Source organism: Dipodomys merriami, unplaced genomic scaffold (assembly GCF_024711535.1).
Source record: "Dipodomys merriami isolate MVZ:Mamm:240054 unplaced genomic scaffold, mDipMer1.0.p SCAF_16, whole genome shotgun sequence".
Taxonomy (NCBI): domain Eukaryota; kingdom Metazoa; phylum Chordata; class Mammalia; order Rodentia; family Heteromyidae; genus Dipodomys; species Dipodomys merriami.
In genome coordinates, this window is record NW_027202937.1 from 28,604,682 (window position 1) to 28,631,580 (window position 26,899).

The 26,899-nt window shown below is 39.3% G+C and overlaps 1 protein-coding gene across 1 annotated transcript; it reads left to right on the forward strand.

The window, feature by feature from the left end:
* The first annotated feature begins 7,785 nt into the window (after positions 1-7,785).
* On the forward strand, positions 7,786-22,813 carry Eef1e1 (eukaryotic translation elongation factor 1 epsilon 1). Its single transcript, XM_070024605.1, has 4 exons — positions 7,786-7,887; positions 11,680-11,880; positions 12,880-12,975; positions 22,169-22,813. Exons 1-4 carry the CDS (start codon positions 7,801-7,803, stop codon positions 22,307-22,309), a joined length of 525 nt encoding a protein of 174 aa, XP_069880706.1. The 5' UTR covers positions 7,786-7,800; the 3' UTR covers positions 22,310-22,813.
* Positions 22,814-26,899: the final 4,086 nt, after the last annotated feature.

The window sequence follows — 26,899 nt, forward strand, 5'->3', positions numbered from 1 at the left end:
TCACTCTGTGCCACATTAATGCCAAATGTATGAAAAAGGATGCTCTCTGCTATATGTCCTTGTAAAATTCCATCTTATCAGTATATGTGGATATATACTATATTCTGTACATATATGCTATATATTTTTTACATATGCATTTTTGTATATACATAAAATCATGACATAGAACATATACACATACACACATATACACACAGGAACACACAGACATATACATATCTTCTGATAGAATTTGAAAGTTAGCATTAACTATAATATGACTGACTAAATGCTCACTAAGCCATTTCTCCTGGTGTCAGAATCCTTGCAAAAATAAGGAACAGGGTCTGACTCGTCAAGAAACTTCAATGAAAAGACAACATAGAGTTCGGAAAGAAATGGTCTGGATGGGATTAATGGAATCAACTGGGAATGTAGAAGGCCTCAAGTACTACCAGGAGTATTATCATTCCTGGCTGGTCAACTGCTCACGTATAACATAGCCTGTTTTGTGATCTACCCATGGATAACAGATAGCATCCAACCTATGTTTGGGAGAGATTGTAAGACTTATGGCATTTCTTCATTGTCTTGGTCCACTTTCTGTTGTTACCACTGAATGCCAAAGGCCAGGTGATTTATAAAGAATAAAGGTTTTGCTGGGCATTGGGGGCTTACACCTGTAATCCTAGCTACTCAGGAGGCTGAGATCTGAGAATCACAGTTCAAAGCAAGCCCAGGCAGGAAAGTCCCTAAAACTTTATCTCCAATTAACCACCAGAAAACTGGAAGTGGCACTGTGGTGCAAAATGCTAGAGCCTTAGCCTTAAGCAAAAGAACTCAAGGACAGTGCCCAGAGTCTGAGTTCAAGCCCCATGACTAACCACCAAAAAAAAAAAAAAAGCATGAGGGTTTAGTCAGCTCATTTTGGGAGGTAAGGGGGAAGGAGTCAAAGAGAATGAAGGGAGCGTCTGGTGAGGGCCTTCTTGCTGGTGGTGATTCCCTGTAGAGTTCATGATGAGGCGGCTCCTGAGAGATGGCCCAACTGGCTTTTGTAAGAGATCCATTCTTGTAATAACAAACCTATTCCCTTAAAATAATAGCACGCACAGCACCTGTATCTTCAATCCTAGGTACCACACTCTGATTCATTTAAACCCAAATTTTAAACCACAACATTTTGGAATAGAAAAATCAATTCCCTTAAAACTGAAATGCTTTCAGATGACGGCACTGCTAAGAGCAATCTGATACAGTAACTGTTTCTGGCATATGCAGCTCATTTTAACAGATGCTAGAATGACATCCAGAAAGCTGTCAGATCTACTCCAAAAAGAAAAGCCATCCAATTCATGTTCCACTTGCCAAATTAATTTCATCTGACATTTAATTTGTATCCTAAGGTAGTGTGGATTTAAAACATAACTGTGATCACAGCAGATTAGAGAAATGTTCTATGTGACAAACTCAATTCCTTAAATTATTTTTATTGGGAGTAAAAACTGCCTTGATAAAGATATCTACAAACCAAATATACAGATTATCTAAAAATAACGTTTATCGATTCTTTTCAGTAAAATGTAAGTATTCTGTCTTTGATGCCTAATGTTGAGCGAAACAAAATGTGTATCATCATATCATAACAGAAGAGAAAAATAGTAATAGGAAATTAGAACTCTGTAAGTCTAGGAATCAGAAAGCTGTGTGGAAATTCTAGATATTCCATCTATCATAAAGGGTCTCACCTCAACTCAAGCTGTACATTAGAATCAGCTAGGAATTTTAATTTTTTTAAATTTAGTGCCAGTACTGGGGCTTGAACTCAGAGCCTGAGCTCTCTTCGTTAGCATTTTCACTTAGAGCTACTGCTCTGCCACTTGAGCCAAAGCTCTTCTTTCGCTTCTTGCTGGTTATAATTGGAGAAGAGTCTCACAGACTCTCCTGCCTGAGTTGGCTTTGAAGCATGATCCTCAGATCTCAGTCTCCTGACTAGCTACTATTAAAGGTGTGAACCACCAGCGACCAGTGAGGATTTTTTTTTTCTTACTGCCACTGTCCAGCTCTACTCTATAAAAAATTAAGTGGGAGCTCCAGGATGGAATGCTATCTGTAGCTCTTGAAACTCCAGGCAATTTATGCACACATGTATTAGCTATAGATATTAGACAAAAAATTAAAATGGTCGTTTCAAATCTATATTATCTAAGGATACAAATAAAACATCAAATAAAATGAATTTGGCAAGTTGAACATGAACTAGATGGCTTTTTCATTTTGGAGCAGACCCAACAGCTGACTGTGTCTGTCAACATGTGCTGCACCTGGAAGACAGAGAGTAAATAAATGTTTACATAGTCATGGTGCTGTCGTTTGGATATTGAAGAGCAACCCCCTTAGTCCTCAAGGGTCACTCCTAGGAGAAGGTGGAACCTTTGAGAAGTGAGACCTAGTGGGAGGAAGGGAGGTCAGAGAGGGGGGAGGCCTGGGAGGGAATTATGGAATCCTGCTCTTTTCCTCTTGTTGCTACTTCTGCATCCTGTCTTGTGATGTGGGAGGTTTGCTGTGCTACACACTCCTTCATGATACACTGTTTTACTGGAGACCTATTTACTTGCTCATTGACCGGATCTTCCAAATACATGAGATTAAAACAAAAATTTTCAAGATAATTGTCTCAACTATTTCATTAGAGTGATGGAAAACTAACACTACACATGGCTATCAACTTTTTTTTTTTTTACTGGTCCTAGAGCTTGAACTCTGGGCCTTGGCTCTGTTCCTGAGCTTATTTTGCTCAGGGCTAGCACTCTACCACTTGAGCCATAGCACCATAACCTTTTCTGAGTAGTTTATTAGAGACAGGAGTCTCACAGACTTTCCTGCCCAGGCTGGCTTCAATCCATGATCCTCAAATTCCAGCCTCCTGAGTAGCTAGGATTACAGGCATGAACCAGAGGTGCCTAGTTTGGCTATCAACATTTCTTAAGAGAAAAAAAAGAATTTAAATGTGTTAGAATCTGGCCCCAAAATACAGAAAGCCTGAATTGATAAGGATCTCTTAACATTGCTATTTGTTATATCCTTTATTACTCTTAATTTATAGGGTTTACCTCTTGCTTTTACTTTTTTTCTTGCAGTTTATTAATTGAACCAACTAGATAATTTGTCTTATAGGATAGAGATGTTGATTGTGTCTCTATGGGATCACTTAGCATGTTTCTTTATTTAACATGTTCTTTTTTTTGTTCTGGTCCTGGGGGCTTGAACTCAGGGCCTGAGCACTATCCCTGAGCCTCTTTTTGATCAAGGCTAATGCTCTACCACTTGAGCCACAGTACCACTTCTGGCTTTTTCTGAAGTAAATAGTTTATTGGAGATAAGAGTCTCACAGACTTTTCTGCCCAGGCTGGCTTTGAACCATGATCTTCAGATCTTAGCCTCTTGAGTAGCTAGAATTACAGGTGTGAGCCAGTGGCACCTACCTCATGTTCTTTTTTTATGCCATTATTCGTTGCAAAATTATTGTTAGATCATTTCAGGCTTGATCAAATTCAGATTCAATTGGCAAGAGTACTTCATGGAAGATGACAGGCACTTTGCTCAGAAGCACATAGGTTTGTCTCTAGTTACAATTGAACAGCTATTGATAATCATTACCTATGTCCATTTTTTTGATACTGGAGGATGTAAAAACAATATCCTGCTTCTTTGTTTTCATTTACTAACTATAATACTTCTATAAAGAGAAACTTTCCCTTAGTAGTAGTTTCCCTGAGATTGTCTGTATAACATAATCAAGACAAAGAATCAACTTCCTTATCTTTTTCCATTTTTAAAAATAATAAACAATATCTCCAATATGCTCCAAAAGTATTCAATAAGGATTGTTATAAACTCATAGATTTAAATATATGTGAAATATTTCAATATGTTGTGATTATTCTTTTCTTCCCAGTACTGGGGTTGAATTCAGAGCATAGGCACTGTCTCTGTGCTCAAGGCTGCTTCTGTACAACTTGAGCCATATCTTCTCTTCCAACTTTTTGCTAATTAAGTGAAGATAGAGTCCAGGATTTGTCAGCCAGGGGTGGCTTCAAACCTCCAACCTCAGTCTTTAGAGTAGCTAGGCTTATAGGCAGGAGCCACCAGTAAGTACCTGGCAGCAAAATAGTGTTTTAAACCTCGTCTATCTTAAACTTTTCTTTTCTGCAATGCCACATCCCTAAGTTACAACTATGCCTAATGCTCCCTTTGCTTCATCCCTTGATACAAAGGCAACTGTGTTTGAATAGCAATGCCAGTGCTAATACTCTAAAATGCTAGCCAAATAACAACAAAACTCCAAAATATTTTTTCAAAAATTTTTGTCCTCAGAATATATCTCAAGACTAAATTAATTAACTCATTAAGAAAATTGAGGTAAGGGACAAAATTAAGAGGGATCAGGGAAAATAATGAAAGGGGTGAAATTGATCAAGATACATTGTATTCATAAACTGTTGAGTGACAAGTCCTTTGTACAACTATTTAAAGATAATATTTTTTAAATATTTAAAAGAATGCATAAATAAGTAATTATGAAATAATGACACTTCAAAGCAGCCATAGCATGTGGGCTTAATATATAGTGTGTGTTTTGCTTTGCTTTCAATTTTTTAGTTTGTGGGTGTGTGTACGGGCACATGTGCGGGCATGCACACACGTGCAAACACACACACACTAAAACTGGGAATCTGAACTTATTTTTTTCAATCACTCACTTTTTCACAAGGTTGATACTCTATCACTTGAACCTTGATCCCTGTTCTGGCTATTGACTGGTTAATTGGAGATTAGAGTATCTTGATTTGTCTGCTTAGCCTAGCTCTAAACTTCAGTCCTCAGATATCAGCCTCCTTTGTAGCTAAGATGATAGGTATGAGCTACCAACATCTAGCTTAATTAAATACTTTTCATAATTCTGTACAATATATGTATCTTCCTCCCACATCAATTAAGAAAATAACTAGTTATGAAAGTCAGTTTCTATCCCTGTTCTCTACATATAGTTTCCTTCAGCACAGGTAATCTGCTTTCTTTTGATTGAAAATAAAAATAAATGTGTCTTTATATTTGCACCACCCTTGACTCTATTAGATGAATAATTGCCTGCACTAAATACTTTCTTTGCTTTCTTTCTTTTACTGAACAATATATCCTGGAGATCATTCTGGACCACTATGCAGGGATGTTTCTTATTCCTTTCTGGAGTTACATAGGGTACCAAGGGTTTTCAATCCTTTATTAAGGAATATTTGAACATTTACAGTTTTTGTTATCATAAACAGGATAGTATACACTAACTTGACATGCATATCTTTTTTTATATTTTCCAGGTTAGAATGGAGAGTAGAATTTCTAGACTAAAGGGTAAACATGTACTTAATATTGCTAGACATAACCCAATCCCCTCATAGGAACTGCAACATTTTTCCTTACCTGAAATGTACGAGCACACAGTTGTTTTCCTCATAGTAGTGTACCTGAGTATGTTGTCGTAATTCTGGATTATTGTCAATTTAATAACTGAGAAATTGTATAGGTTGGGTCATAATTTGCATGTCTGAGTAAGTTTGGGCATCTTTTTAAAATAGCTTTGAGGGTCACTTGTGTCACTTTTTGTGAAATTTATTCCATATTTTGGTATACTTTTTGCCAGTCCTGGGGCTTGAATTCAGGGCCTGGGTACTCTCCCTCATCTTTTTTTGCTCAAGGCTAGCATTCTACTACTTGAGCCCCAGTGCCTCTTCCAGATTTTTCTGTTTATGTGGTACTAAGGAATTGGACCCAGGGCTTTATGCATGCTAGGCAAACACTCTACTCCCAAGCCATCTGTATAGTTTTCTATATAGTTGGTCTGGTGTTTTTATTCTTTTTCTTTTAAAATTCCATTCACAATGTCATGAGTTGTAAAGAATACCAAGTTTTCATCTACCCTTTTACTTTGAGTAGGACTTTAGCCGTTCAAAACCTTTGTTTGCCTCCAGTTAAAAGTTCCTTTATTTTTATTTTATGTTATTTTTGTACTGGGTACTAAGGCTTGAATTTAGGATCTTATGTTTGCTGTACAGGTTGTCTATCACTTGAGTCATGACCATCCCTTTTTGGCTCTATTTTTCAGATAGGAGATCCTGGTTTTGTCCCAGGGCCAGCCCCAGGCCGTGATCTTCCTACATGTGGCCTCCTGAATACCGAGGATCACAGGCATACCACCATGTAGGACTTGCTGATTAAGTTAAGAGATTTCACTAACAGATGCCCAATCCTCAATTCCCAATCCCTGTGCCTCACGTCCCCACCGCAGCTGACCTCAAACCATGATCCTCCTTATCCCTGCCTCCCAAGTAGTTGCGGTTATAGGTGTGAATCACTGTTCCTGGCTTATAACAATGTCTCAATACCTGAAAGTTCTTTCTCTACCCATCCTCCAGTTGTTATTTCATTGTTCATGATTAGAATTTATTACTGTGCTGCTTAATTGGTGTTGTTTGCTTATATATTTCTTTTATTATTATTACTTCTTCACATCAGCTCTCTTTGGCTTCCTTTGTAAATCTTTGTCTAGATTTTAACTTCATTTGCATTTTATTATGCAAATATTTCATAAATTTCTATCTGCAACTATAACATATATTTTTTTAATGTTTTTTGACAGTCCTAACACTTGAACTCAAGGATAGCACTTTACCATTTAGGTCACTGCTCCACTTCTGGCTTTTCTGGTGGTTAATGGAGGTAAGAGACTCAGACTTTCCTGCCCAGCTGGCTTCCAATGGCAAGCCTCAGATCTCAGCCTCCTGAGTAGCTAGGATTACAGGTGTGAGCCACCAAGCACCCAGCAACTGTAACTTATAGATCCTGCAGTTTCACCCCAAATTTTCATCTTTGAACCGAGTTATTTATTTTTATATTCTTGAGATTTTTCTAAGCCCTTAAATTTGATTTTGTTGTTGTTTGCTATACTGGAGTTTAACATCAAAACATTGTGCTTTCTGGACAGATGCTCTACCATTTGAGCTATGCCTCCAAGTCATATTTTTGTGTTTTAGATTTTTTTTCTCTTCGTGCTCTAAGATACAATTTTCACGAATGTTCCACGTGCTATTGTGAGCTGACCAAGGCCCCTAAACTATATCAAAACCTAATTCTTAAACTATGTGATTCAATCTTGTGAGGAAAAAGGCTCGGTTCAGATGTGACATTTAAGAAATACGTTTCCAAATTACCATCATATCACAATTTAAAGGCTCCACAAAATACACTACATGTTAGAAATTCTAAGGGATTGAGAACTCTTCACTGTTCAGTCTGTTTGAATTCACAGAACCCAGATGCCTGAGCCACACTAGGTAAAATTTCTCTTCTCATTATAAAGTCTCAGCCTGCCAAATAAGTGAACAAGTTAAACTGTCAACCAATCTGCTGTGGGAAAGTTTGCAAAAGCAGGGCGCTGGTGGCTCACGCCTGTAATCCTAGCACTCAGAAGGCTGAGAGCTAAGGACGGAGGTTCAAAGCCAGCCTGGGCAGGAAAGCCTTTGAGACTCTAATCCTCCAATTAGCAGTGAAACTCTGACGTCACCGCTCCACCTGTCCCACTTCCTCCTCAGGCCCCGCCCCTTCCTCTGACCCCGCCTCGGGCGCGCAGGCTCCGCCCGTCACGCCTCTCTCTCCGTTCAGCCAATCACAGCCGGCGTTTGCGGAGGTTGGTCTTCTCTCTCCGCCAATGCAGGAAGTCTTGGCAGTCTCTGTCCCGCCCCTGTCAGCATCTGGGACCGGAAGATGGCGGCGGCCGCGGAATTGAAGCTGCTGGAGAAGTCCCTGGGGCTGAGTAAGGAGAATAAATACAGCGCCCAGGGCGAGCGGCAGGTGAGAAGCAGAGGCGGCACGGAGGGCAGCCAGTGGTCTGGAGTGGGGTCTGTGGAGCCCAGGCGGCCCGGCCGGGCTGGCGGGGCCCCGGCCCCCACGTGTGGGCGCCGCGCTGCGGTGGCGCCTTCACCGCCTTCCCCGCCACGCTGGCCCGGACGGGGAAGGAGCCCCGCAGGTCGGGGTCGCCCGGATCATCCGGTGATCCGTCAGCGTCCTGTTCTGGACAAGCCCCCCGCAGACCCCGCGCCCGCCTGGGGTACAGTGCTCACCGCCGGCGCTGCGTGAACGCCCGGCCCGGCTCCCGGGTGCTGGGCTCGGCCCTGGGCCCGGGGGGCCTCGGCGGGGACACAGGGGACACCCCCCCCCCCGGGAAGCCCACCTTCCGGTGGACCCCGTGGCATCGAATTGAATTACAATAGGAAAGAGTGTGGTCCAAGGTAGCGGGAGGGGTTGTAGGCTAAACCCGGGGCGTTCTGGACAGGGCTTTCTGGGGCCGTGTGATACCCAGCGCGGGGTGCATTGTGCGGAGAATGAGGGAGTGAAAAGGGTAAGGTCTAAGAACCCAGAGGCATGGAAGAACGTTTAGAAAAATCTATGAAAGAAAGCAAATGGTTGTAGGACGACTACCTTGCCCTGTGAAAGGAGAATGGAAGGGCTCGATGGAAATAAAGTCAAATCACGTGCCTTCCATCTCGGTAACTAATTGCCAGCTAGAGAAATATATGAGCAAGAAGCTGAACACACACACACACACATCATAGGTCTTCAAACATAAGCTATTTCCCAGGAAAAGCAGACCGATGGGCTCACTGTATCCTAGGAAAAAAATAGCCATTTTAAATGTTTCAGAATGAAGCAGTTTCACCTCTGACCCAATCCAGTTGTAGAAACTTCACCCGACCAAAGCCAATAATTTTTTATTGATTTTTATTTGTGCCAGTCCTGGGGTTCAAAACTCAGGGCTTGGACACTATGCCTGAGCTTCTTTTGCTCAAGGCTAGCAAGCACGCTACCACTTGAGCCACAGCACCACGTCTGGCTTTTTCTTTTATGTGGTACTGAGGAATTGAATCCAGGGCTTCATGTATACTAGGCAGGCACTCTACCACTAAGCCACATTCCCAGCTTTCCAACAGTCTTTAACTGTGTCCACACTCCTACCATAGGATAAAAATATAATCGCCTAGTCTTTGAACCACTTGGGCTTGAGTTTCCCTTTTGCCCTTCTGTTGTGAGAGCTGAATTGTAACCTCCCAATATAATTTGCTTGCCTGCTACTTTGCCATTTGTTGAGTCTGGGATCAGTCATTTCAACTCAATCTAGCTGACATTGTTTCAGTATTAGGTTTTTCGGGGGTTTTGGTGGCTTTGGGGGGTTTTTTGGTGACTTTAAGTTTTTGGCATTTTTTTCTTTATTTAGTCCATGTTAAAATCCTGTTCTGAGCAGTCGCCAGTGGCTCATGCTTGTAATGCTAGCTACTCCAGAGGCCATAGGATCATAGGATTGCCATTCAAAGCCAGCCCAGGCAGGAAAGTCCCAGGAAATTATTATGTCCAATTAACTACCAAAAAAGCCAGAAGTGAAGCTGTAGCTCAACTGGTAGAGTGCTAACCTGTAGCAAAAAAGTCCAAAGACAGCACACAATTCCTGAGTTCAAGCCCTGAAAGACCAGCACACAAAAGAAAAGAAAAGCAGATTCTGTCCTAAAAATAGTATTGTGAGTTTTACACATAAGATAACTCAAAGCCTGAAAAATGACTTGTCTAAGATATGCCCTCTGATGCTTGAAGCCCAAATGGCTAGCTTGTGCTTTTTCCAGTGTTCTGGTGTTTCTTTCTTATCTGACACCACTCCCTGCTTTGGCTTATTACTATTTTTAGGACACACTGCAAGATTTGGCTATTATCTAATATGAGAAACAGTCATTAATAATTAGAGTAGGTAGAAAAGGTGTAGGGTTGAGGCCATGAAAGATGTATAAAACCAATGAATTATTGGAAAATTGGGGGTATTAGGTAAACTAACATAGGAGTGGGACAATGGAAGATTAACCCAAGTTCTAGTATGAAGCCCAACTCTTAGATTTGGGAGTTCAGATTGTGATATTTGTGTGTGTGTGTGTTTTTTTAATGATAATTACTTTTGAGTTTGGTTTGGGTTTGGTGGGGAGCTGTTGTTGGTTTTTATTTTGTTCTGTTTTGTTTTGTTAAAACTGGGGCTTAAACTCAGGGCCTCATGTTTTCCCTTTTACCTTTTCCCTCAAGTTTGGGGCTCTACCACTTGAGCCATGCCTCCACTTTCAGGTTTTTTTATTGTTATTGTAGTTGTTAATTGGAGATGATCTAAAGGATATGTCTGCCAGGGCTGACTTCCAACCATGGTCCTTAGGTCTCAGCATCCTAGGTAGCTAGGATTATAGATGTAAGCCATCTACTCAGCAAGAGTATGTGAGGATTTTTGTTCGTTTTTGTTTTAATTAAGAGATTTTAGTGCTTGGCTGATGAGTTTCTGTTTGAATGGGTATAGAGATCAGTGCACTCATCCAGTGCTGGGAGAATGATTTCTTCAATTATGATGCATCAGCTGGGCACTGGTAGCTTGTACCTGTAATCCTAGCTACTCAGGAGGCTGAGATCTGAGCACCGTGGTTTCAAGCTAGCCTAGGCAGGAAAGTCCGTGAGACTTAATTTCCAGTAAATTACTCAATAAACAAACAAATAAAATAAATAAAATTATGGCATATCAACATGTTGGATTGTTACAGTGTAGTTATTAAAAGTGATGACTGAGCCAGGCTTGGTAGTACATACCTGTAATCTCAGTTATTCTCAACTATTCAGAATTATTAGGACTAGCTGAATTTGAAGTCTCTTAGTTGAAACTCCATGTCAAAAACAAAAAGGTAGGAGGTATAGCTCAAGTGGTAGAGCTTTGCTGACAAGTCCCAGGCCTTGGGGTAGAAGCCCCTATACCCATAAAAAAGTTATAGCTTTGAAGACCATAGAACCCAAAGATTGATATGAAATAATAGTATGACTCCTGACAGTGAAGCATCTATGTAGGTCTGGCCAGTGAGTTGTGTGAAGAAGAGACATATACCACTTCCACACAGGAACATTGGATAGCTGGTACAGATAACTCTAGTAGCCTAAGTCCTGCTCTGGTATTATGCAGGCCCTTCATGAAGAGCTGTCCCAAGATGGAAGAAACCAGCTGGGATTTCTGGGCCACCTCTCCAGATGGTCTCCCCCAAACATCAGCAAACTTTAAGTAAGAAATAAACTTTTATCAGATGGGGAATGTGGCTCAGGGGTAGAGTACCTGCTTAGCATGCACACGACCTTGTGTTCCATCCCCAGTACCACAAAAAAAAAAAGATGTGGAGAAGGAGAAGAAACTTAACTGTACTAAGCCACTATTCCGGCCTCAAACTCATGATCCTTCCACTTCAGCCTTGTGAGTTCTGGTATTACAGGAATTCACCACCATGCTTGCTTGGAATTAATACAGTATTAGGATTTCCATATGTTACATACATATTTATAAACAGCATAGCTATAAATATAGCTATAAATGGCAGTAAAATTACCATTATGTAATCAAGCAATCTGTTACCAAATTGTAAAATATATAGCTACTATTTTTATTTACTTTCATTTGTATGTGATTTAGTATTTAGTGTAAAAAACTATAGTATTTGAAAGTACAATTTAGGAATATGACTAAGCACACTGTCATGGCGGCCTTTATTTTTTGTAATTCATATGGAGAATTTTTTTTTTCTTTTTAAGATTCCAGTTCTTCAAACAAACAATGGTCCAAGTCTAACAGGATTGACCACTATAGCAACTCACCTAGTCAAGCAAGCCAACAAAGAGTATTTGCTGGGGAGTACTGCAGAAGAAAAAGCAGTAGTTCAGCAGTGGTTAGAATACAGAGTCACTCGTGTGGATGGACATTCCAATAAAGAAGATATCCACAGTCTGTTGAAGGTATCATGATTGTCTTTATAGAGTGAAATGCACAAACTAATAAGCAGTCTTTTCTTTAGGTTCTGTTCCTGCTTTGGTTGGTTTTCTGTACTGTTCCATTCTGCTTTTTTCTATACTTCTGCAGATCTCAGCTCAGATACCTCTGCTCTCAGTCACATGTAGTTCCTTGTTCTGTTTGCAGTTACTGTCCTGTGCCCTTCCTTCCAATACTTGTTATCCTTAGTTTTGTATGAGTGTGTATGTGTATGTGTGTGTGTGAACACAAGCATGTATACATGTTGGGGCTAGCACCCATTCTAGCACTAGAACCACAGCTCCACTGCCAGCTTTTTGATGATTAGAGAGAAGAGTCTCATGAACTTTCCTGCCTGGATTGGCTTTGAATCTCAATCCTCAGATCTCAGCTTCATGAGCATAAGCATGAACTACCAGCACCTGGCTTTGTATGATTTAATTTTTTTTAATGTGATGCTTTAACATTTACTTGTCTCATATAGCAGTCCTTATTCCCTGAAGGATATAACACTTTCTCTGAGGCGAGAGGGAATCACAGTCTTTTCAGGTTGTAGTATGGAAAAATTGTCTGGATTGGAGAAAGTATTCCTTTCTTCCCCTTGGGAATCATTGCTTTAAATAAATGTGGTATAGAAAAATCCCTAGAATTCTGTAAAGAGATGGAAATTGTTTATTATATAATATGTATTGTCACATGTAATAATTATATATTTCTATTTTTAAGTCTGTAATAGGAGCATGGTCTCTGAAATAATCAGATAGTACTTTCTAATACTTTCTTTTTCCTTAAAATGACAATAATGTTTAGTCTTTAATGAAATGGTTGGCATACTCTTTATGACTTTTTTTGGTCTATTAATATCAAAAATTAGATTTGTTAAATTAAACATTCATATTTGCTTTCTGATAGCCTAAATGTTTCAAGTTATGATATGGTAGCTTGTCATTGCTTTTTTCCTAATGAATATTTTACTCTTTTTGTAGGATCTTAATTCATATCTTGAAGATAAAGTCTACATTACAGGAAATAACTTTACCTTAGCAGATATCCTATTGTATTATGGACTTCATCGCTTTATAGTAAGTATTTGAATCATTTTTGGCTTTTGTTTTTAGGTTTTTTGTTTTTCATTTCTATTGAGCTTAAATCAGGTATGTATTTTCAGTTTACGGAAAAAAAAAAAAATGAAAGGACTTCTTTGGGACAAGGTCCTTTATGCAGAAATCCTTTGTGTGGATGCATTGGGCAGAGTTGCTTCCTCTTCCTTGAACTACTGGTTTCTTGATTCCTTCAACAACTGTGACTTCTTTAACCTTCCTTGACTTTACTAATCCCACTCCACCTCCAGGTCTTGATTTCAGCAACCTATCGTCTCTGCACTCTTTTTCTCTTAGCTGTTTTAACCCCTTTTTTCTTAATCCTATCTGAGGTAATTTGACTACCTTTATACTTCCTTCTCCATCTAAGGGGGACCATTGCTAACTTCATCTCCATCCTATTGGCTTCTTTACTGTACTCTGCAGTAGTCACCCTTCCCTATGATTTCCCAGCTCTTGATCAGTCCAAGTGAATGTCCTCATTTCTATAGCCATACCAAACTCTTGCTAGAGAACTCTCCAAACTAAAGATGGCTGCTAGTAAAACGTTTCAGACAGGGCCGTTTGACTCTAGTGGTAGAGCACCAGCCCCTGAGCAGGCAAGCCAAGTGAGAATTCAAGGCACTGTTTTCAAGCCCAAGAACTGGCAAAAAAAAAAAAAAAAAAAAAAGGTTTACTACCTAATTACAGCCAAGTTCACATACTAATTAGTTTCTCCTTCCTTCCAAGGACACTTGCATGCCTTTATCAATTTTCCCAGGCAACATCTTTTGTCCTCCTTCGTCTGCAGTTATTCAACCAGAGCCTTCTTCCTCATTCACTAGGATATAGGTCTTCTGTTTGAATCCTCTCTTCTTGCTGTTGCTACTACCTGTGTGCACAGCCTGATACATTAGTTTGGCCTCTTACCTCAGCCCCCCCCCCCCCCTTCATCTCCTAACCCTCTGTGGGATCTTATCCCAAATTCTATTTATTTTCTTTCTCTTACCTACAATTTTGCCCTTGATCTACTTAGTCAATCTCCTTACTTTAAATTTATTTACAATTATATGCTGCTCACTGTGTTCTTGGCACTGCTATTTATACCATATAAGTGTTGACTTATTATCCAAGAGCTAAGGACTATTATTATCTGCTGCTTTTACAGATAGGTTGCTGAGACATAGGGAGGGCAGGTGCTTTCTTCTAGAACCGTAGCAGTTTGGTTCAAGTTTGTGCTTTCATCTTTCACCCCACGTGAAATATATCCTTTGCCACTACCAACTTTTTTCCCTATAAGGATGTGGGGTTAACACACACACACATACACATTTTTCTGTATTTTACTCCTGATGTACTCGGTCCTCTCAACCTGACATTTCCAACTCATGGACACATCTCGCTCATGTGTTCCTTCCTGAGATCACACATGGCATTGTCCTAGTCTTTAATATTGCTGGCCACTGAACCAGAGTGTCTTACCACCATGTCTTGTCTTTCTCAGAATTAAGTACCTCCACATTCCCTATGAGTAAAATATACCTGCCCTGAAGATTCTTCTTCCAACTCCCAACTCTTTATCCTTGTTCCTGCTTTTATTTGTGAACCATATTTCCTGAGGCTTGCTGACTACTGAACTTTCCCTGCCTAGCAGCCTTGCGTTTCTCTGCTCTTTCATATCCTGGTTTTAGTCATCTTTCTACCAAATTCATTTGTATTTCTTAAGTGTCTCTAGCATTGATTCCTTGGCTGAAGCCCTGTCAGCCTTCCAAGTGCTCCTTTCTTTTTAAATCTCCCAATTATATATACTGCTTTAGTCTCAGATTGTGGCAATTTGTATTTGAAACATTGTCCACTGACATAATTCCTGGCACATTATATAGTAGGTCCTCCATAACATTGAACAAATTTTAACGTGTGTGTGTGGGGGGGGGGGGGTGGTGGTGTGTGTGTGTGTGTGTGTGTGTGTGTGTGTGTGTGTGTGTGTGTGTGTGTGTGTGTGTGTGTGTGTGTGTGTGTGTGTGTGTGTGTGTGTGTGTGTGTGTGTGTGTGTGTGTGTGTGTGTGTGTGTGTGTGTGTGTGTGTGTGTGTGTGCTTGCGTGCGCACCAGTCCTGGGACTTGAACTCAGGGGCTAAGTGCTCTCCTGAGCTCTTTTGCTCAAGGCTAACACTCTACTACTTTGAGCCACAGCTCCACTTCCAGTTTTCTGGTAGTTAATTACAGATAAGAGTCTCCCAGGGGCTTTTCTGTCTGGTCTATCTTCAAACTGTAATCCTTAGATAGATAGCAGCTGCCTGAGTAGCTAGATTACAGATGTGAGCCACTGACACCTGACACATGTGTGTATATTATAAAGAGTGTTATATGTACTTTCTCGTTGTACCTTATAACGATGAAGGTAACAGTATTAGTGTTGTTGTTGTTCTCTTTTTACAGAGAAGGAAATCCTTAGGAATGTTGAGTATGTTATACAAAAGCACAGATCTTAGGTTTTATGAGGTCTAAGACCCACCAGAGCCTTTGACTTAGTGTCTTGATGTGGGGAGAAGCCCTTGTAAACTATACGCCTCTGCAATGATGTATGTATGATGTGGTTACATTCTGCCCTCCACATCTTCAGGTTCCATTTATGTACATTCAACCAATCACAAACTAAAAAACAGAACATTGTTTCTGTTCTGAACTTATGCAGACTTTTTTCTTATTATTCTCTAAACAACACAATATTTCAGCTACTTCTATAGCACTTATATTGTTTTAGGTGTTAAAATCTAGAGACAAATATACAGGTATTATGCAGATGCTGTACTATTTTATACAAAGAACTTCAGCATCTGCAGACCTCTGTATCCACAGGGGCTTTGAGAAGTTTCCTGGAACCTCACAGGCACCAATATATTGTTGAGTCCCACTACTCAAGCCATCATCCCTTAATTTGGAATTACTTGACTTTACTAAGAACATTCCTCAAAGATCCCTAAGTGATTGTGTTAATTTCTCTTAACAGTAGTGTGATGGCCTCATTTATTGAGAGCCCACCACGTATGCTTGAGGAACACAAGAATTAAAAAACTATTTTCAAGGAAGTATTCATCTCAGAACCAACTGTCTTATGAAAAACTGAAATCTAGAGCTCATTTCTAGTCCAAGTATAATTTGATTACTTAAACATCAGATTATAGTAAAGTAGTGTTAATCATCATAGAAAACGGCCATGACTACTCAAGGGAGTTTTCATAGTTTCAGAAAGCTTATGTCTTACCTATAAGTAATAACTATGTGATTTCTCATTCAATACAACTTTTGGCTACGAAAGAACGCCTATTAATCATTTTACTATGATAACAGGAGTGGCATGATATGAAAGCTCCTATACTTACAAGGAATGACTCCATTTAAAATAAATAAAGGGAAGATCATGATGTCATGTTTCTTGTGTCTTTCCTACTTCTCAGCACAGGAGCTTGTACATGTTTATTGTGATTTACCACACTTAACTTTCTTTCTCTAATTGCAATTCCTATCTTAGGTTGTGTATATGTAGTGAAAGTGTAATTTTCTATTACAATCTCAATATGATTAAATCAAAATAATTTTATTTAGTGTGAAGAAAGTATTATTAGAACTGAAATACATTGATCACACTAGCTTCTTTTTATTTCAGTCTAGGTTCAATGTTTTAGTAGCTTGTTGAATTTAGAATGATGATGTGATCGAGCTTACCTCATTTCAAAACCCAAAAAGCCTCCAAGGTAAAGAGGATTTGCTGTTAAGATATCTAAGCACGTCTCTCCTGGTGGCAAACCTATGGTCTTTGAGTGTGGAAGGGCCTATGAATTGACTTGAGCAAAGCTATGCTGCTGTGATTATGGCTACCTTCCCAAGGAGAACAAGAACAGTTTATGTCTGAAACATCAACAAACTTGTTTGGCTTTTCTTTTTTGCCAGTCATAGGGCTTGAACTCTGGGCCTGGGTGCTGTTCTTGAGCTCTTTTGCTCAAGCTTAGCACTCTATTACTTTGAACCACAACCTTACTTATGGTTTTCTGGTAGCTACTTGGAGATTAGAGTCTCAGGGGCTTTCCTTGCCTGGCTGGCTTTGAACTGTAGTCCTCAGATCTCAGCCTCCTGAGTAGCTAAGATTACAGGCATGAGCCACCAGCTCCAAGCTTGATTGGCAACACATTTTTTAAGCCCATAGTTTGGCTTTATGTAATCTTCTGAAGCTTAATGTTAGGAGAAATGTGTTATGACTAACAGCAGACTAGTGAATTTCTATCAAGACAAAGGTCCAGCTTGCAGCATCAAGTTGTTGTTAAGGATAGCATTTCTTATTAATAATATGAATGCAGCTCTTACCAACCTGTATATTTATGTCTGCCCCTCTAACTGGCTTATGTAGTTGGTCATATGCGAGGAAAAGGAAAGTCAAGGAGCTGGTAACATTTGTTTATCAGCAGGGTGAGCACAGTTATAGTTCCATAGTGCAAAATCTAGTCTAAGCTGCAAAGTTGTTTATAATTACAAATCTTAGTGCCTAGGAAGGTATTTAGTTCCAGGCAGGTTAAAAATGTTTCCTTCAGTCTTGCAGGTTAAAATTAGGGTTGCCTGGAGAATATTCAAGACAGTGCTAAATAGAATAATAGGTAAATTACTCTGTTAACCATTCCCTGGGGTTCTCACCTTGAGTCAAAGCATCCTTCACACCCTAGTCCAAGACAGGCAAAGAAATGAATATATAAAGACTTTTAAGAACAGGTCTCACAGACCACAATGACAGGATTGTGCTACAATATTAAATAACATGTCATTTCAGTTGAATACAAATATACAAAAGTATGAAAAAGTCGATTACTAGGTATTAAATTCAAGTAGAGAGAAGCAAAATCCAGATTGGCCACCTGCTTGTATTCTTCAGATTCTTTGGCAGCGTATTTATTTTGCCCTCATTCATTCCTCCACTTATTTCCTCCCCCCATGGTATTTACTACTTAACTATGTAATCACGTCAGTGTACAAAACAAGCATCAAGGAACCTTCAGCTCAGCAAATAATCCTCTGTAACTCATTCCACTGTGAGCCCATTTGCAGGTATAGCTCAGATATTTAAGATCCAAACTGTCTTAATCCATTTGAGGACTATTATGTTGTGCTTTCTTTGTTACTGTGCTCATTAATGTGGCTGTTGATTATAATGCCAGTGATTCACGGCTTTCTTGAGTGATTTCATCAGTAAATCAAGTCCCTCTAAACAGTCTGTGACTCAGATTATTATAGCTTTTACAACACTATGTGCTGTTGGACTATAAAGTTATTATCTGCCTAAATACATATGTTCTAAAGTTAGCAGAACCAGTGAAATGTGTGATTCTTTGAAAAGAAAGTGAAAGAAATGTTTGTGAACAGTCAAGAACACTGACTATAATGTCCCAAAGGCAGCCTGGTGCCAGCTGGAAGGACAGCAAAGCAGTATGGCACACTGGTCTGGGAGGAGTCCCTTGAAGTTTGTCCCTCATCTTAGTGGAAAACTAGTGGTTCAGATATTATGTGTTATACTTTGAGGTTCAAAGCAATTATAGAATGCCAGTATAAACAGAAAAGGTGGTTAGGGAGAAAGCCAGGCACCACTAGAAACACACTGGCATGTAGACCAATAAAAACTAGGAAATGGTAAGTAGAACAATTGCATTGTGTTTCCTGTTCTAAGAAAGGAAAAGAACACATTAGCCAGCTAGAAAGGATGTTGGAAAACCCATGTTATAAATGAAATAGCCCAGGGATTCCATCAGAAATGTTCTAAAAAGTGAGAAATTTAATGAGGGGAGAATCTGGTGATTATTTTGTTTACAATAATTTTAGATATAAAATGTCTACCAAGAAGTAGCAGAGGTGCTAGGCACCAGTGGCTCACACCTATAATTCTAGCTACTTGGGAGGCTGAGATCCAGGGATCAAGGTTCAAAGGCAGCCCGGGCAGGAAAGTCCATGAGTCCATCTCCAACTAACCACCAGATTCATTTTTTTAAAAGACAAATAAGTAGAGCTGTAGCTCAAGTTATAGATACTATCTTTAAGCACAAAAGCTCAGGGAGAGCCCAGACCTTGAGTTCAAAGAAAAAAAAAATAGAGATAATGTAAGTTATCATTTTTTCAGACTCAAAGGGGAAAACTACAAAATTGAGTATACAAGGTGGTTTAGTGATACCTGATCCTTCCAGAAAAACCTTGTAGCAAAATGGTAGCTCATGCCTGTAATCCTAGCTACTCAAGAGGCTTAGATCTGATCATCGTTCGAAGCCAGCTCAGGCAGGCAACTCTGTGAGACTCTTATTTCCAATAAATGACTCAAAAAAGCCAGAGGTGGTGCTGTGGCTCAAGTGGTAGAGCACTCATCTTGAGCAAAAGAAGTTCAGAGACAGCACCCAGGCCACAGTTCAAGCCCCAGGACTGGCAAAAAAAAAAAAAAAAAATTGCATGCATTTATATTCTCTGAAGTAGACAAATAAAAGACTGTACGATCCATCACCTAGAATAAATTTTAAAGTGTTAGGAGGTTTAAATGAAAGTGATTTTGGACTTTGCCTGTGCATATTCCGTATCTACTAGAGATTCCAAATTGGAGAGTTTTTCTTTTGTTGTGACTGTTTTTTACAATAGACCTAGTAGCAACAAGTACTAGGACTGTTGCCAAATGCTACCTGAAAGGTGGACATTAGATGTACTTTTCCCATGCCATCCATCTGTTTCACCTAGCATTAAGACAATTGTTAGTACTTACTGTTTAGAAATGCTTTATTCTTTGTATTTTAGTTCATTGTGAAAAAAGAACATCCTACAGAATGGCTAGAAATTAAAGAAGAAAAGCTATGTCAGATTTGAATATTTGTCTATTTTTTCAGTGCTAGACATTGAACCTATGTCCTTGCACATGACAGGAGGTCTCTCCTGAGCTATACGTCCACCCTCAAGCTTTTCAGGGGTGTAACTCAGTGGTAAAGCAACCTTGCCTCACATTTGCAAGGCATCATGTCTTTCCCTGATGGGAAAGGTCTTTCATTTAAAGTCCTTGATTAAAAAACAAAAATTTTTTAATGGAACAAAAAATGGTTAGAGCACTGGCCCAGCAACTGGAAAACCCTGAGTTCAAACCTTAGTATCCACACCCCCCAATAAAAGAAACCAAACATTAGGATTTTTACAAAATACTTCTCAAAATATTTTAGAATGGACACTAATAGTTTATCCACAAGTGCCAGCTATATAAGTGTACCAGGCAGGTTATCCTTTTATTTTAAACCTACTAATTAAAGTAGCATCTTGCTGGGAACTAGACCTTATTCTGTATTTTTGCAGACATGAATGGTTAGAAAAGTCCATGACTTGTTTTTTTTTTATTATTTGTTGTTCTGTTACTGGATATTACTAAACCTGAAACATTTCTATGTAACAGAAATTTGAGCCAACAAATAAAAGCTCAATTCAACATTAACAAAATACTATCAACCTTTGTGTTGTTAATTTTAGTTTATATTCTGTAATAACCACATACAAAAGTGATTTATCCTTCACATTGGTTAGTTATATCACAGACTATTTCTCTGAAGACACAAGTATAAGTTTTGACAAGCTACACAGATCACTAAAAATGGGTTTGGACTACCTACTGGATAACTGCCTGCATCGTTTTCTTTTTTCTTAGTATTTTCTGTGTATTAGGAAGACTTGCAATATCTTTTAAATAAATGATGAATTAACAAGAAGATCAAGATAAGGAACTGCACAACTCATACATGGGATCTTGGCTGCCAGGTTCTGCCCTGCAGCTTTCTCTTTACCTGATAACTTTTTGACTTAGAGAAATCTGAGTCACATGCTTTATGATTTGTGGCATTCTTGTAGTTTAAAATAATTTATAGTAAGCCTTTAGTAGATGTGATGCTACCTTCACAAAAATGCTACCTTCATGTGTTTATATAATAATAGTTTAAAATTAAAGAGGTCAATTGTCTTCTTGAGTGAGATTTCCCCTCAAAATTGAATAAAAAGGTGGTAGTAGTAGTCTATATTTATATGCAAGCCACTTAGATGTAGATATACCTTGGTTAGGTATGTTAGATACTGATAACTTACCAGAGAAAGAACCAGAGCTGAGTTTTTTGGAAGCTACTCACTTCTTATCCCCTATCACCTTTCTAATGAACTAAAAAAATTCTTTGGGGGGCTGGGAAGGTGGCTCAGTGGTAGAGCGCTTGCCTTGCATGCCTGAAGCCCTGGGTTCGATTCCTCAGCACCACATAAGCAGAAAGAAAAAAAAAGCCGGAAGTGGCACTGTGGCTCAAGTGGTAGAGTGCTAGCCTTGAGCTGAAGAGCTGAGGGACAGCACCCAGGCCCAGAGTTCAGGGCCCACGACCGACCAAAAAAAAAAAATTCTTTGAACTTCCAAATCCTGGGTTAATACAAACTTTGCCTTTGTGGAAAATGGGTATTTCCTAGAAAACAAATCTGGTTTTGGACAGAATATAAAAAGCATTAAACAAGCTGGGCACTGGTGGCTCATGCCTGTAATTCTAGCTACTTACGAGGCTGAGATCTGAGGCTTGTGGTTCAAAACCAGCCCAAGCAAGAAAGGCAGTGAGACGCTTATCTCCAATAAACTACTCAACAAACCAGAAATGGTGCTGTGGCTCAAGTTTTAGAGCACTAGCTTTGACCTGAAGAGCTGAGGGACAGCACCCAGATCAGAGTTCAAGCCTCATGACCAACCAAAAAAGAAAAAAAAAAAAAAAAGCATTAAACAGATGACCCAGGTACTGGTGGCTCATACCTATAATCATAGCTACTTAAGAAACTGACATCTGAGGATCCTGGTTCAAAGCCAGCTCAGACAAGAAATTCCAGGTGAGTCTTCAATTCATCACCCAAAAGCCAGAAATGGAGATAGAGCTCTAGTAGTAAAGCACTATCCTTAAGGAAAAAAAGCTCAGGAACAATGCCCAGGCCCTGAGTTCAAGTTCCAGGACCTCACCATTAAACAAATGGATAATGATTAAAACTTGTAATCCTGTCTGAGTATGTTGGCTTTTGGGAACTGTTGGTGTTTGGTGTTTTAGTTTTCAATTTCTATGAAATATCTCCTGGTATTGATAGCTGTGCTTACATAGTGTCTATATGTGTGTTTTTATAATCTCTACTTAGGTTGACCTGACAGTTCAAGAAAAGGAGAAATATCTTAATGTATCCCGCTGGTTTTGTCACATTCAGCATTACCCAGGCATCAGACAACAACTGTCTAGTGTTGTCTTCATCAAGAACAGACTGTATACTAATTCCCACTAGAAGCACCCCTCATCTGAAAGATACAAAAACATTGAAAACGCTTAATGGAAAATGGATTCTGGACCTCACTACTAACATAAATTGATGAGTAGTCGTTGTCTGTTAAAGCTGGTTTAATTTTTAAAGTACAAACTGGTGTCTAAGTACTTTATTTTTCTAGTTGAAGTTTTGCAATTTTTTTATGTAGAAATTGCTATCAAAAAGTTGGTATCAAGTTACAAATTACCTTGTTTTACAGATGAGATTTATTTTAATGATAGTTCCAAATCAGTGACTTACTCCTAAAAATAGGTAATCCTTTCAGTAGGTTGAAATGTTTGGCTATTTATTAACCCCTTTCATATTTTAAACTTTATTTTCCTTTTGTGTATACCTACAGTCGTTTGTTTATTAGCCGCTTCAGTAAATTATGCCAAGAATACAGAAAGGGAAGATAGATCTATTTGTTTTCAAGTATTTATGTGAACTAGTAAATGTGATTGAAAAAAATATCTTTTGTGTGCTTCCTATTTCCTGTAGTCCTCATTCATTGGGGTGAACCTAACGACTTACCTGCCCAGGGAGAATATGATACATTCATCTTGAGTCAGTGTTCCTTTTCTGTTTTGAGGCCTGTTGGAACAACAGACTTCATGTACTCTAGGCAAAAGCTGTACCACTTAAGCCATGACCACAGTCCTTTTACTTTTAGTTTGTTTTCCATAGAGTTTTGTACTTTTTCCCCAGGCTAGCCTTGGACTACAATCCTACCTCCCAAGTACCTGGGATTACAAGCACTCACCACCATGCCTGGTTTACACTTTAAATAGAAATTGTTGTCATAGGAGCTCCAGTTGCACAATTGGTTAGCATGCAGTACTTATAAGAAATTGTTGTAATATAAGAATGATAGCCAAATAAAACAGATTGGGCGGAAAAAAAGTGAAGTTAAACACACTGAAATCACCATATATTCTAAGATACTGTATAAAATTCCCCATTAAATAGGAGTGAAAATATTACTGATCTTATTTTATGTACAATGAGAACTAGAAAAGTTACCTGCAAGGTGCCTAGCTCACAGAAAGTGATCAATAAAAACAGATTGTATGCAAGATTGTAAAGCTGGGAATGTGGCTTAGTGGAAGCACTGGGTTCGACTCCTCAGTACCACATAAACAGGAAAAGCCTAAGTGGCGCTGTGGCTCAAGTGGTAGAGCGCTAGCCTTAAGCAGTGCCTAGGAGCTGAGGACTGGGGCAAATAAAAAGATTATAAAACCATGACCTACAATTTATTACAGTCAAGTTTTCCCTACCTGCTGTCCCTGAGATGTCAATGTACTCAACATGAAACCATTTCAGACAAGAGAAATGGTAGCAGAGCATCCTTTCGCTCAGATGAATTATGAAATTACTGAAAATTTGACCCTCCAAAGACCTTATTGTTAGACCTGAAATTTTGAAACTACTACAGAAAAGAATAGGGAAAACACTAGAACTTATAGCATAGGCTACAGTAACTCCAGGAGCCCAGCAAACAGAATCAAGGATTGACAAATGGGGTTGCATCATGCTAAAATAAAAGGCTTCTTTCTGTACAGCAAAGCATACAGTCCCAGGGCTGAAAAGACAAAATAGGAGAAAGTCTTTGCAGCAATGTTAGACTAATAACAAGGCTATGCAAGAAGCTTTAAAAATATTTAAAGAAAACACAACTAGCCCGGTGCTGGTGGCTCACACCTATAATCCTAGCTACTAGGAGGCTGAGATCTGAAGATTGCTGTTCAAAGCCAGCCTGAGCAGGAAAGTCCATGAGATTCTTATCTCCAATAAATCACCAGAAAAACTGGAAGTGGCACTGTGGTAGAGTGCTAGCCTTGAGCTAAAGAGCTGAGGGACAGGCCCAGAGTTCAAGCCCCACCACCAGCCAAAAACAAAGACAAAAAGCAAATGAACTAAACATTTTATATTGTTCCAAAGAAGAACAAATGTTCAATAAATACAACATCTCTGGCCAGAAAGGAAATGCAAACCAGAACAGCATTGAGATTCTATCTTAAAATAAGGATACAAAAACATTTTAACAAGGATATGGGGGGAGGGGAATAACCCTAATTGACTGTTGGTGGGACTATTCAACTAGAGTAACCAGTTCCTTAAAAAATTAACAGCTAGGGCTGGGAATGTGGCTTAGTGGTAGAGTGCTAGTCTAGCATTCATGAAACCCTAGATTCAATTCCTCAGTACCACAAATGAAAAAGCTGGAAGTGGTGCTGTGGCCCAAGTAGAGTGCTAGCCTTGAGCAAAAGAAGCTCAGGGACAGTGCCCAGGCCCTGACCAAAAAAAAAACCACAAAACACCTCGCCAGTCACCAGTTGCTCACACTTATAATCCTAGCTACTCAGGAGGCTGAGATCTGAGGATCAAGGTTAGAAGCCAACCCAGGCAGGAAAGTCTGTTAGACTTATCACACATACATACACACAAAAGCCTGAAGTGGAGCTGTAGCTCAAGTGGTAGAGTGAATCTTGAGCAAAAAAGCTCAGTCACAGTGCCTAGGCCCTGAGTTCAAGCCCAGTACCAGCACACCAAAGGAAAAAAAATTAAATATATATATATATATGTAAAGCCTATATTTGTTCCTGTGATATAGCAATACCACTCTTGGACATTTATCTGAAGGAATGTAAATCAGGATATAGTAGACACATCTGCACATTCATGTTCACTGAAGCACTATACAATAGACAAGCTGGGGAAATAGGCCAGGTGCCTAGGTAAGGTAGTTAGATAGATGACAAATTATTTCATTTGCAGGGAAATGGTAGATCTGGAAACCATCACATTAGCAAAGTAAATTTCATAGAACAGGTTTGGGAAGGGGGAAAGGGAGAGTGAGTGACAGAGGTAAAGAATGTCATCAAGATGTATATAAAGGAACATGTTAAAATGAAACCACCTAGTATTCATTGATGCTACTTTAAAAAAAAAAAAAATCTGATTCTCCAAGCCAGGCATCAGTGGCTTACATTGTAGTCCTAGCTACTGAAGAGGCTGAGATCTAGAGGACCAACTTTCAAGGTCCAGACAGAAAAATTCACTAGATCCTCATCTTCAAATTAATCAGCAAAAAACTGGGCTGGAAGTATGGCTCAGGTGGTTGCATGCCAGTTGAAAGCAAAAAAGCTAAACAAGTTTACAAGGTCCTGAGTTCACACACATGCACGTGCGTGCACACACACACACACACACACTCTAATTCCCCATTTGGTCATGGCTCAAGTGCTAGAATACCTATACAAGGTTGAGTCCAAACCAGGTTTTCAAAGAAAAAAAAGATCCTCATGTTTTTCAAACTGCTTTTTAAAATTTAAAATGTTATTGAAACTCACACACACACAAAATCACAGCATCTATGTGGGCTGTTAACTTCTGCAAAGCTATTCAACCATTTGTTTCCTGCAAACTTCCAGAAGTCTGTTTTATTGATCATTCAATGACTCCCCAAATGTTTACTTAGCACCTACTATATGCCAGACAGGCTGTTAGGGCCTGTGGATTATGCAAGCACATCCAATGGTGTGTGAGCAAATTCTATGGAGTATATAAAGCATTCTTTTGAAGTAAATAAACATAATTGGTTGCCATTACTGTGTCTGCTATACTCTGAGCTCTCTTCAGATCATGTTGCATTATCAGATTAATTTAGGAACTATGAAGAAGAGAGACTACATGCTAACCAACACTTCACTGATATCCTCGTTGGAATGTATGGGAATTGTATGACTTCACCCTGTTGTTTATTGGAGTGAACAATAGTAATTAGGACAGTCACCCTCATTAGTTGCATATCCCTATTCCACATGAAGATTTGAGGATCAGACCAAAAATTCAAATGGGAGGCTGTGTGGTGCTGTAATCCCGGCACAGAGGAAACAAAGCATAAATTTGAGGCCTGGCTGGGCTATATAGTGAATGATGTCTCAGGGGGAAAAAAAATTCCAAATTGGGAGGGATCAACCTTCAGCTAAGGATCTATAAATTTATTCATTAATTAGAATATATACTTGCTTTAAAACAAACAGCAATATCACAGGTGATCTCAGCTGGGCTCTGGTGGCTCATGCCTGCAATCCTAACTACTCAGGAGTCTGAGTGCTGAGGATTGTGGTTCAAAGCCAGCCTGGGCTGAAAAGTCTCTGTGAGACTCTTATCTCCAATTAACCACTAAAAAACCAGAAGTAGAGCTGTGGCTCAAAGTGATAGAGCACTAACCTTGAGCAAAAAAGCTCAAGGACAGCACCCAAGCCCTGAGTTCAAGCCCCATGACCAAAAAAAAACCACACACACACAAAAATAACAAAAACCAAAAATGCAGAGCTAATTCGTGAAAGAGAGCTTTGCTAAAAGTCTCTCCAGAAGAGCTAAGCAGATACACTCTTAGGAACTCTGTTGTAATCAGTTACATGGACATCATAGCAAAGATAAAATATACACGTGTTTGACAAGTAGTCAAATTAGAATCATTGTGAATTATAGCTTTTTCATTTGTATTTCTCACTAACATTTGACTTCATTGCTCAAAAAAAAATTCAGATGTTACATGAACTT

What these genes read in the sequence shown, in the direction of transcription:
- Eef1e1 (XM_070024605.1), top strand. Translation starts at nt 7,801, where the DNA reads ATGGCGGCGGCCGCGGAATTGAAGCTGCTGGAGAAGTCCCTGGGGCTG. An exon ending in GCGCCCAGGGCGAGCGGCAG is followed by an intron (nt 7,888 to 11,679) that starts GTGAGAAGCAGA and finishes TTTCTTTTTAAG; the next exon opens with ATTCCAGTTCTTCAAACAAA. An exon ending in ATATCCACAGTCTGTTGAAG is followed by an intron (nt 11,881 to 12,879) that starts GTATCATGATTG and finishes CTCTTTTTGTAG; the next exon opens with GATCTTAATTCATATCTTGA.